The 12325-nt window shown below is 42.9% G+C and overlaps 2 protein-coding genes across 7 annotated transcripts in view; one reads left to right on the top strand and one right to left on the bottom strand.

The window, feature by feature from the left end:
* Positions 1–3351, top strand: part of LOC136382159 (zinc finger protein 197) — a 75190-nt gene extending 71839 nt beyond the window's left edge. For all 5 annotated transcript variants that reach the window (XM_066351133.1, XM_066351137.1, XM_066351135.1 and 2 more), the window contains one exon: positions 1366–3351. In XM_066351133.1, the coding sequence (XP_066207230.1) occupies positions 1607–2491 (885 nt within the window). In that variant the 5' untranslated portion in view covers positions 1366–1606 and the 3' untranslated portion in view covers positions 2492–3351. The remainder of the gene's footprint in view (positions 1–1365) is intronic.
* Positions 3352–5678: 2327 nt separating this feature from the next.
* Positions 5679–12280, bottom strand: KIAA1143 (KIAA1143 ortholog). 2 transcript variants are annotated; one of them, XM_066351148.1, is made up of 4 exons: positions 12102–12280; positions 8825–8969; positions 8034–8244; positions 5679–6953 (listed from the first exon to the last, which is right to left on the bottom strand). In XM_066351148.1, coding segments are annotated over exons 1-4 (465 nt in total). In that variant the 5' UTR covers positions 12210–12280; the 3' UTR covers positions 5679–6952. The 2 variants fall into 2 exon arrangements, with proteins under 2 accessions (XP_066207245.1, XP_066207244.1); XM_066351147.1 differs by lacking the exon at positions 5679–6953 and adding an exon at positions 7113–7726.
* Between the last annotated feature and the right edge of the window lie 45 nt (positions 12281–12325).

Raw genomic sequence — 12325 nt, 5'->3', positions numbered from 1 at the left:
CCACCAGGGGGCAATGCTCTGCCTCTCCGGGGCGTCGCTCTGCCGCAACCAGAGCCACTCTAGCGCCTGGGGCAGAGGCCAAGGAGCCATCCCCAGCGCCTGGGCCATCTTTGCTCCAATGGAGCCTTGGCTGCAGGAGGGGAAGAGAGAGACAGAGAGGAAGGAGGGGGCGGGGGTGGAGAAGCAAATGGGCGCTTCTCCTATGTGCCCTGGCCGGGAATCGAACCCAGGTCCCCCGCACGCCAGGCCGACGCTCTACCGCTGAGCCAACCGGCCAGGGCCTAAAAAATTGATTTTTTAGAGAGAAAGGGAGAGAGACACACAGGAACACGGATCTGTTTCTGTATGTGCCCTGACCAGGGAATGAACAGGCAACCTCTGTACTTCGGGATGGCGCTCTAACCAATAGAACTATGTGGCCAGGGCCAGGTTCTGGGGCATTTCTTTGGCTTCAAAGTTGAGAGCCAGACTCTGGACCATGATGCTATCGTGAAGTTACTGTCCAGAGGGTGCTTCTTCCCTAAGGACCATCTGCATCTTCTGTTGCTGCAAACAAAAGTCATCTTATTTTTTCAGTAAGCAGGACTCTAATTTTCAAACCTAGAGATTTTCCTAGGGGGAGAGCTATAGATACTGAATATTTTGGAGAAAAAGAGAGGTCCAAAGAGACACCTGTCCAGGTGAGTGAATATCAGACTAATGAAATGGACCTAGTGAAAGTTAAAGCCTGGATCACCTAGGAAATGTTGAGAGAGACTTCAGTTATCACTGGTCTGTCACGATATTGCTGATAGGCAACCTAAGGAAATACAATTACTTTTAACCTATTTTTTGAGGAGTAAAGACTATAGATGGGTAGTAATTTTCTGCAAGTTAACTTACCCAAGATTAGTATTCTTATCTTTTTCACTTTCTCCTACTATTTATCACTGTTTGATCCTAAATTACCTGTGTTAGTTTTAGTGTCTGGGTGTTTAAGAATCAATCACTTTGGGAATTTTATAGATTTCCCAAACCTGTCACTACTTCATCTTTCTCCCTACCACCTCTTCTGATTTTTTTCCTATGTCATTCTTTTTCTATTTTTATCTTTTTTAATATTTATTTTATTGATTTTAGACAGAGGGAGAGAGTGAGAGACAGGAACATCAATCTGTTCCTCTATGTGCCCTGACTGACCGGGGGTCAAACGGGCAACCTCTGTGCTTCAGGATGATGCTCTGACCAACCAAGCCGTCCAGCCAGGGCTTATTTTTCTATTAGTGAAAAAATATTGTATTAATTGAAAAGAGGATAAAAATCAAGACTCCCATGCAGGTTCCTTTTCTACACAGAGGACATTTTTCTTGTGAATTTTTTTTTCAGGAGAGAAGACCAACCCAGATGGCATGGTGTTAAATGACTTGAGGAAGAAGTGGAGAGGCAGAGAGCCTGGTCGTCAGAAGTTCACATTTGGAGAAATTGAAGAAGCATGTTGAACAAGGAACAGGAGTGGAAATTCTGCAGGAATGGTTGAGAGGACAGCACATGCTCATACACAGACAGCCCTTTCCCAGAACAGTTACTCTATCTGTAATCATCTTTGAAAAAGTACTTTGTAACTCTCATGAATTTGAAAGTTTCTTCTAAATCTGAACCTACTGGACAGACACCCCTTCACTGTGTTACAAGCAACATGAGTTCTTGTCCGATTCCACAGCAAATGGAACATCAGAGACTGAACATGCAGAAGAAGCCTTCAGAGTGTAGTGAATGTGGGAAATCCTTTACGCAGCGATCATCTCTTATTCAGCATCAGAGGATTCACACAGGAGAGAAGCCCTATGTATGTAGTGAGTGTGGAACCTGTTTCCGGAAACAGTCAAATCTTACTGAGCATCTGAGGATTCATACGGGAGAGAAACCTTACAAATGCAGTGAATGTGAGAAGGCCTTTCACACAAAAGCAGTCCTTGTCCAGCATCTGAGACTTCACACTGGAGAGAAACCCTATAAATGCAATGAATGTGGCAAAGCCTTTTGTCAGAGGCCATCCCTTATTCAACACCTGCGGATCCACACCGGAGAGAAACCATATAAATGTAAGGAGTGTGGCAAAGCCTTCAGTCAAAGCATATGCCTTACTCGTCATCAGAGAAGTCATTCAGGAAATAAACCTTTTAAGTGTAACGAATGTGGGAAAGCCTTTAATCAGACTGCATGCCTCATGCAACATCTGAGAATTCATTCCGGAGAGAAGCCTTACACTTGTAATAAATGTGGTAAAACCTTTGCTCAGAACTCTGCGCTTGTCGAACATGAGAAAACTCACACTGGAGAGAAGCTCTATAAATGTAGTGAGTGCGAAAAACCTTTCCTCAAGCAAGCGCACCTTAGTCAACATTACAGGATCCACACTGGAGAAAGGCCTTATGAATGTGTCAAATGTGGGAAATCCTTTAGGCACAGTTCAGGACTTGTTCGACATCAGAAGCTTCATGCTGGAGAATAAAACTTGGGATACAACCAGTGTGGAAAGACTTGTGTGAAACCTCCCTTCTTTCCTAAATCCTTAGACGTTTAAGGCTCAGGCTTCAGTTGGGATGAATGTATTTTATGTTGAGTAAGAGGCAGCATGTCCTAAAACTTGAGAAAATAGACTCAGTACCAGATAGCCTTGAGTTTGATGTCTTCTGTGCCACTTACTGGGTGTGTGACCTTATCCTCTCTGAGCCTTGTTTTACTCACCCCTTATGCTCCAAAAAATAATGAGGGTACTCGCTAGGGTTGTCTTGAGAATAAATGAGCTCTATATAATAAAGAACTGCCACTAATTCATTTTGAATTCTAGATGTTCCAAGTTTATAAATGTGGCTATCAAAAACAAGCAAAGTTCAGCATTAGGGTTTTTTGTGGGTGTTCTCATAATGTATTTTTTCACATGAACTCTCTTGTCATTCCTGTACCACTGCCACATCTTCGGAATTTGGCCTCTTGGGTACTGGACACAGGTTGCCCTTAATAAGCCCCATTCTTGAAAAGGGCATCAGGGAGGCCCTAGGAAGATCTTGACCATTAGAAGTGCATCCTATCAAGTCGTGATGTCAGGATGACTTGTTACCTTGATCATTTGGATAAGGCGGCATCTTTCTGGCTTCTCCACTGCAAAGCCAGTTATTTTCCTTTTGTAATTAGTGTCTTGAGGAAAGATACTTTAAGACTAAGTATTCTGCTTTTTAGTTTTTTTAGCCACAATTTGACATCTTTTGATGAATCTATTCAATATCACCTATGTATTAGTTCCCTATGGCTATTGTAACAAATTATTTAGAAGAACAGAAATGCGCTGAGTTCTGGAAGCCAGGAGTTTAAAATCGGTTCTATTAGTGTTGGGGACTGCAAGGCGACAGGCTTTGCAGTTTAGGTTTTTGGGGGCAGAGGTGTGGGGAACTGGCAGTAAGCTGGCAGTCTGCCCAGCCCCCCACCTCACTTGCTTAGTGAAGTTGCTCAAGGCTGTTTTCCTCCACAGCTCCATGTTAGCTGTGGTGCTGGATTGTTTACACTGGTCCTATCCTCCATGTCCCTCAGAAAGACTGGAGGCAGTTAGTTCCCTTTTTATCCTTTGTTTTGTGAAGTTAAGATGTTATGTATGGTGGGGCTTTTCTGCCCCTGGGAGAATTCTTGGGTTGCCTTGGAAATGTGACTTTGTTTTAATGATCTCTTTGATTTGCTCATGACCTCACTTTGCCCTATAAATAAAGCAGGGTTGGGGGTGGAGGGTGCTGTGTTCTTGCCATGAGCTTGCAGAGGCCTCCCGATCCCATCTTATTTCTCTTTAAGTTTATTTTCTTCATTCTGCATCATTCTCCCTCAGGACCTGGAATTACTAGTCGCTCTGGTTAGTGGCACATTAGGCTGAAGTCAAGATATTGGCAGGGCTGTACACCCTCTGAAGACGTGAGGAGAATCTGTCCTTTGTCTCTTCCAGCTTCTGGTGGCTGTTGGCATTCTTTGGCTTATAGCCACATTATTACACTCTCTGCTTCTGTCTTCACATTGCCTAGTCTGTAGCTGATTTCCCTTTGCATAGTGGTTTTTAGATAATCCAGAATTATCTATCATAAGAACTTTAATCACATCTGCAAAAACTTTACCATAGAAGATAACACGCACAGGTTCCATGGCGTGGGACCTACCTCTTTTCCAGGTTGCCATTCAGCACACTGCTACATTACCATTACTGTGGAATTTGCCATGTGGTGATTTTCTATTTCTATCATTCCTTCTCTGCCCTCACTTAATTAGTTTATTTATAATCATACAAATTTGATTCTGTGGGTTGCAGTCTACTATTGGTTATTTTTTTGTTCGAATTGTTCTAGGGTTGGCCATTGGTAATTACTGTTCTGTAAAGAAGACCTATCTCTTCTTCTATACTTATGTCCTTTTGACATGCCCCTAATCTTTTTTATTTAATTTTTATTTTTTAATTTTTTTATTTTTCTGAAGCTGGAAACGGGGAGAGACAGACAGACTCCCGCATGCGCCCGACCAGGATCCACCCGGCACGCCCACCAGGGGGCGATGCTCTGCCCCTCTGGGGCGTCGCTCTGTTGCAACCAGAGCCACTCTAGCGCCTGGGGCAGAGGCCAAGGAGCCATCCCCAGCGCCCGGGCCATCTTTGCTCCAATGGAGCCTCGGCTGAGGGAGGGGAAGAGAGAGACAGAGAGGAAGGAGAGGGGGAGGGGTGGAGAAGCAGATGGGTGCTTCTCCTGTGTGCCCTGGCCGGGAATCGAACCTGGGACTTCTGCACGCCAGGCTGACGCTCTACCACTGAGCCAACCGGCCAGGGCCTCTTTAATTTTTTAAATGTTTATTTTATTGATTTTAGAGAGAGGAAGAAGGGGAGAGAAAGAGAGAGGAACATTAATCTGTTCCTGTATGTGCCCTGACTGGGATAGAACCAGCAACCTCTGCGCTTCTGGACAATGCTCTGAGCTATCCAGCCAGGGCCCCTATTATTCTTTTTGCACCTTCTTTTGGGAAGATGTTCCAGGCTCCTCTCTTCAGCATCTCTGCCTCTACTCTAGAATCACATTATTGGCCTTCCTGTCTAGTCCCCCTCATATGATCCATTCCTGAGAAGCAATGGGGGCAGTTCACCAGGGAAGAGGAGTCGGCTCTCTTCTCTGACCCCAAATTCACTTTTCTCAGCAAAACAGATGCTGGAGTTAACCGAACCCACTGAAATTAGCAGTTTACAGAAGGTGAAACAGTTTTCCTAAGGCTGCTCAGGTCTCACCGCCACCGTATCTTGGCCTTTCATCAAAAGATGTGCCTCCTGGCTGATTACTCTTACACTTGTATTGTTAGATTTAAGACCTTTTAAATGGTTCCTCACATTATTTAAACTTATTTTATTTCACTTATATAATAGACATTATCAATATTTCTCAAATTTGAGTGAGCATCAGAACCTCCTGGTAGGCTTGTTACAGAGAACTCTAGGTCCTACCTCAAAAGTTTGATTCATTATAATGGCAAGGCCTGAGAAGTTGCATTTTTAAGTTCCCAAGGAGTGCTGATGCCAACAGTCTAGGACCAATACCTTAAGAACCACTGGTCTATTAAAAAATAAAACAACAACAACAAAAAACACATTAGAGAAACACTAATTCATTATAACTACATTTATAATCCTCTTAATATGCTGGGCATTGTTCTGGGTACTGAGGATACAGTGGTTAATAAAACAAAGTCCCTGCCCTCAAGATTCCCACCTATAGATATACTAAGACATTAAAATGTACAGTAATTAAAACGTATGATGTTGGTGCAAGAGTAGATATAACAATGATACAGATTAGAAAAATACTTGGCTTATATAATGAAAGTACATATATATTTTTTTGGTGATAGAGACAGAGAGAGGGACAATAGGGACAGACAGACAGGAGGGGAGAGAAATGAGAAGCATCAATTCTTCGTTGTGGCACCTTAGTTGTTCACTGATTGCTTTCTCATATGTGCTGTGACCAGGGGGCTACAGCAGACCGAGTGACCACTTGCTCAAACTGGTTACCTCGGGGTTTCAAACCTGGGTCCACTGCGTCCCAGTCTGACGCCCTATCCAGTGCACTACCGCCTGGTCAGGCTAATGAGTATACATTAGATAGAGTATTGGAGACTGGCTTTAGGCCTAGGTTGTATAATTTAGAGAGAATTTTAGGGCTCCCTAGCCCACTCAAACAAATCTCTTCTGAGTGTTCTTTATACTAGGTCTTAAAATGGGGGGAAACGGATGTAGCACTGAATTCATGGATGCTCTGAGGTTCATAAATTCCTGATTGCTGTGGCTGCTGAAGGTTGGGATCTTGACAAGCCCCAGTTTTGGCCATCTTGCAGTAATGAGGAAAACTGTTAGGATACTGAGGATTTTTAAAGGCGCTGACTTGACTGTGCTTCTTTCCTTTCCCTATCCCCCAAATTAGAGAAATCTCTCCTTCAGATGGTCTTTCAAGTAAGTGAGAAACAGATGTGGTTATAGGACAGTTAATAATTCAAGAAAAAAAGTATACCAAAATAAATTCCAGAGGAGAGCAAAGTTTAAAATGTAAAGAAGAAGAAAATACAAGTGATTCTTTATCTGACACAGAGGCTGGGAAACAGAACAAAGGCTGAGAGATTACATAATTTACAAATTAGTAAGAAAAATATGACTATACTAATGGAAAATGAACAAAAATTAATTAGACAAAGAAATGCAAAATGGCCTGTTAAATATAAAAAACTGTTTAGCCTCCCTTGTAAATCAAAGAAAATGCCTGTTAAATTTAACTATTAAACACCATTTTCAAGACATCAAATTGACAAAAAAGTCAGGCTGGTTCCAGACCATGGCTGGTACACTGTTACCACAGATGGTGCCAAGTGGGCTCTTGAAGGTAGAAATAAATAAAATGGTAAACACCTCTCTAGAAAGCAATTTGAAAGAAAGTATCAAAAGCTTTAAAGATATTTAAATCCTCTGCACAATAGATGTAAATCAAACTATTATGCTGTCCATCTTATACAGTGATTTCTGTCAATTATTTCTCAGTAAAACTGGACAAAGGTTCAGGTTGCCAAATCTGTCCTTTTTAAAGAAACCTCGTAGCTTTATTAGGCAGACTTCCACTTGTATCTCTTCCTTTACAGTTTTCCAACTACAGTCATCATGTTATACATTAGATCATAATTGGTATCATTTGTATTAAATCCTTCCTTGTACAAGGACCCTCTTGTATCTCATCATTTCCCAGAACTGTCATATGGGTACCCTTAACAGGAGCTGGGGGAAGTATTCTAAACCAGTGGTCCCCAACCTTTTTTGGGCCACGGACCGGTTTAATGCCAGAAAATATTTTCATGGACCGGCCTTTAGGGTGGGACCAATAAATGTATCACGTGACCGAGACAAGCATCAAGAGTGAGTCTTAGACAGATGTAACAGAGGGAATCTGGTCATTTTTTAAAAATAAAACATCGTTCAGACTTAAATATAAATAAAACAGAAATAATGTAAATTATTTATTCTTTCTCTGTGGACCGGTACTGGTCCGCGGCCCGGGGGTTGGGGACCACTGTTCTAAACTACACATAAAAACCCCAAAGTGGGTATTTGCTAGTGAGGACGATACAACAGGGGATCTTTTTAATTACAATATCCTCTGTAGCTACTAATGTCAGGTTTCTTAATTTTACTGACCTGTAAAAATACAATATAATGTGAAATGAGAAGCAGGAGAGGACACAATACAATCTATATTTTGTTAAAAAATATAATTTACATACATTCACACCGCACACAGGAATTAACAAAGTGTTAATACTAGCTATGTCTACAAAGTTAGCATTTCACGTGAAAGGGGTATGGATGGATGGACAGTTTTTATCTCAATAATTTTTTTGTATTTTCTATAATGCACCTCAATTATCTTTATAATAGGGAAAATATTATTTTTAAAAACACCCCATATGTTCTCAAAGACTAATTCCAAAATGTTTATACTTACTAATTTTCATCTTCACTGTCAAAAGAAAGGAGGCTACTGTTTTTGATTTGCTTCTGTGAGTTCTTTTTAACTGAGTCCTGCTTATTTACTTCATCTTCATTTGTCTTTTTCTTTTTTGAGCTTGCTGTTAAACCTGAGTACTTTTCATCTGGGGAGCGCTTCACTGGTTTTCGATACATGATTCTTCCATCAGCTGAAGCTGGTTCTTCATCTGCAGCAAAGACAGAGTTAAAGAATTTTCTCTTCCCTATTTTGCCTTTATCGGAAAGTCCAATGGCATGGAAATCTCCTCCTCTCTTTACGGAAATCCTTGAGTCAGTTCAGTCTGGTCTTCTCCACTGCCTCTAGCTCGATATGCTTAATAAAAAACTCAATGAAGTACTTCATAATATTACCGGTCCCTAAATTACAATCAGGCTATATTTTTAACTATTTTTAAAAGTGACTGGAACTTCAATATTTTCCCCTAAAGCAAGGTAACAAATAATTATAAATAATGAAACGTACTACATAGCACACCAAACTTCAGACACTAATTAGATACATCTCTGTTGAGTAGTTTGTGAATATAACTACCTCTTAAAAAAAGAGGCACAATCATTGTCCCCATTTTGAGGAGGTAACTGAGGTTGAGAAGTGAAATAACTTGTTCAAGGTCATGCATCTGGTAAGTATTAAAGCCAGTCTGAACCTACAACTGTCCCTTCAAACTTACCATACTATTTTATGAAATAATTTCACACTCCAGGCTCTTGAAACTGTTAGAAAAGCCAGGTTACTTCCAGACTTACCTTCTTTGGCAGCCTTTATTTCTGCTTTAATTTTCATCACTTCTTCAGCTGACAGGTCTCCTTTTTTTAAAACCACCACTTGGGGCTGTTCATCTTCTTTGTCACCGTGGTCACCATCTTCCTCAGGGAGCTGAGGCTGGATTTTCTAGTGGAAAACACAAATGTGATTTGTAGGTCGCTGACACCGAAAATGTTTTAGTTCACTTACATGCAAGATCGATTCCTGTGAGGGGAACTGCTCGGTTGAAAGGCTTGCACACAATCACACATTATTCAAATAGCTTGTTAGTCCACCTCTCAGAGCCATCCTTATCCCCCAACCAGGACAACAAAACCCTGTGGAATCTGGCCTTGCCCTATAACTACAGCTTCCCCTCCACCATGTTCCTGGCCTCTGGACTGCAGCCAGGCTTGAGTACTGCAGACCCATGCTCCTCTGCTTCCCCTCGCTCTCAAGTCCCCAGGGCCCAGAGAACCCCACTGGCCCTGGCTAACTCCTCCTCAAGCTATCTCCTAGAATTGGATCCTTTAGAAGTGCTTTCCTGATCTCATCTCCTTTCTCACACTGTGCATCGCTCTCATAGGCAGTAGCATGTACCACTGTGTTATCAGTTTTTTCTGTCTCCATTAGGTGGGCTGTTTGTATCTAAAGACACAGAGCCTGGCAAACAGCAGGGACAAGAGGTATTTGTTGATGTATTCATGAATGACCAATAGGATGAAAAATGATGAACTTGACTGATAGGCACATTCATTCATTTTGTCTGCATCCCATGTCTGCTCATTCACTTGACAAGTGCATTCTCTTTAATGATATCCCTTCACGAATTTTTCATTAGTTCTGCCTATTCTTCTCTGAAAGTTTCCAATAAATGACCACAAGCAAGTAGGTAATTAATAAGTGCTTTTAGCCAAGGAAATGGGAACGTGAAATAAAATCATTCCTGGTGTTCATTAGATTTGAGAATCATTAATTCTGACTTTTGTTTATGCAACTGCCTGGACAACAAGAGAAACAGTCTCAGGAACAGTGGCAGCAACCCCTGAGGACTGCTCAAAGCCACACCGGAATTAACCCTCAAGAAGGTAAATAAAATTATTTAGAACTCAATTACATAACGAACTCTTTTCTTTTTGTTAACAGATCACTAGAATGATGACTACATTGCTAAATCGATTAAGAATGAGGTTTGTTTCACAAATACAGGCACATGGGGTATCTCTTTAAGAAATAGTTTGTTGCCTAACCTGTGGTGGTGCAGTGGGTAAAAGCGTTGACCTGCAACGCTGAGGTCGCTGGTTCAAAACCCCAGGCTCGCCTGGTCAAGGCACATATGGGAGTTGATGCTTCCTGCTCCTCCCCCCTTCTCTCTCTCTCTTTCTCTCTCTGTTTCCTCTCTCTAAAAAATAAATTAAAAATCTAAAAAGAAAAAAAGAAATAGTGTGTTGACTAAATAAGCCCAATTCAATGATATTAATTGGAAAACTTGTCCCTCCAGAGCTCTCCTAAGACAGCATTCCAAGTGAATCATTAAGGTGGTAACTACGAACATGTGACCATCACTAGGCCCTCAAGCAAAGTATAAATTCGGTCTCATTTTCTGCTTGCTGAATCCATCTCCTAATTTTCTCAAAACTCATCCTCTTTGTCATCACCATTTTTGGTCCTGGAGATCAGTCACCCCCTCATCATGTTACCTGTAATCAAAAATGGTTCCGTGCTGCCTACTGAACAGTCCATATGGCCTCACCTCCACCAGCCCCTCAGTCACCTCTACATACATTCCATAACTCACCATCTCTACGCTTTTACCCATGCTGTTCCTTCTATCCTTACCGGCTGACCTATTCCTCTTCAAGAGTCAATCTAAATAAGCCCTCCTCCAAGATGACAAGTATAGTCATCTAAGACCAACAAATGTAACCTGCCACCCACTGTTGCATGCCAGGCACAGTGCTAGGTGGTGGGAAAATACACAGGTATTAAAATACTTAAGAGACTTAGTTCAATTTGGTGGTGAAAATACACAGGAGTGCAAGTAATTGCAATGCAACGTGGTGTCATTACAGAGGAGAAATAACTGAGGGAGCTTCAAAAAGCTTCACACTAGCAGGACCTCTGAAGGCAGAGATAAGGCCGGCCGGAAGACGTTAGAGGATGTGGCATTTGGAGATCCCACCTCTCTGTCCTTTCAGAGCCTGGCACAGGGCCTGAGTTTAGCACATACTCACTGGATTGAGTAATTTCACGTGATCAAGTCAATCTTCTCTTTTACTAAGCTCTAAGTGACTTGAGGGTTGGGTCTTAGTGCAAGTGCTAGACAACAAAGAACTAAATAAGTTCTTTCTCCACACACCCCCTACGCGTAACAGTCTCTTCCTATTAGGCAGGGCAGATTTTGGTGTGAACCAGCTAGGTTGTAGCTTGGGAGGGCTCAAAAGTATCCCTAAATTATTCAAATGTGACTTTTGCTTACATTTTTGCAACAACAAAGTGTAGGAATAGATATTGTGCATTTCTCCAAAGATGTTCCAGACTCGAGGCCTAAGACATCAGGTCATTTGATCAAGTGGCCTCGGTTTACCTGGAAAACTGGACGGCACTACCAGCCACCCTGTTAACTATGGGTTTTGGAATAGGTGACTGGAAAGAGATAGGAAAGTGATCTTTTTTTTCTTTTCTTTTTTTTTTTTTTTTACAGAGACAGTGAGTCAGAGAGAGGAATAGACAGGGACAGACAGACAGGAATGGAGAGAAGCATCAATCATTAGTTTTTCATTGTGCGTTCCAACACCTTAGATGTTCATTGATTGCTTTCTCATATGTGCCTTGACCGCGGGCCTTCAGCAGACGGAGTAACCCCTTGTTGGGCCCAGCGACCTTGGGTTCAAGCTGGTGGGCTTTTTTGCTCAAACCAGATGAGCCCGCGCTCAAGCTGGCGACCTCGGGGTCTCGAACCTTGGTCCTCTGCATCCCAGTCCAAAGCTCTATCCACTGCGCCACCGCCTGGTCAGGCGGAAAGTGATCTTTCTTAACCATCTACCAGGGTCCAGGCGCTTTACCTGCGTCGTCATTTTCGACTACGGGGTAAAACGGTGCAAACGGCGAAGAGCTTCCCGGACACCACAGGCTGTAGTCGTTGGACCAGCCCGGATCGGAGGCCCACTGGGACGGAGGATCCGGCGCAGGTGAGAGGAGCGCCCTGTCAGTACCTGGCTTCCCAGGCTAAGCAGAAGCCGGAAGTGGCGGGGCGGGCCGCGACTGGCCCGGGCTCACCTTGGTCTCTACGGTGGGCCCTTCCCGGTAGCCGACCCGTTCCTTGAAGCGGGCCAGGAACGCCGGCTCAGCCGGCCGCACGTAAGACACCTGGTTCCGCTTGCTCATGGCCGTTCAAGGGAGAATCTCGTTCCCCGGGCCGCCGCAAAACTGTGCGCAGGCGACGGCGCCTGCTTGTGACGTCACGGAGACTCAGCCTCCAGGCGTCAGGCCGGGCAACAGGG

This window comes from Saccopteryx leptura, chromosome 10, assembly GCF_036850995.1.
Source record: "Saccopteryx leptura isolate mSacLep1 chromosome 10, mSacLep1_pri_phased_curated, whole genome shotgun sequence".
Lineage (NCBI taxonomy): Eukaryota > Metazoa > Chordata > Mammalia > Chiroptera > Emballonuridae > Saccopteryx > Saccopteryx leptura.
The sequence above is the reverse complement of the archived record's forward strand: the minus strand, read 5'-3'. Positions and strand labels throughout refer to the sequence as shown.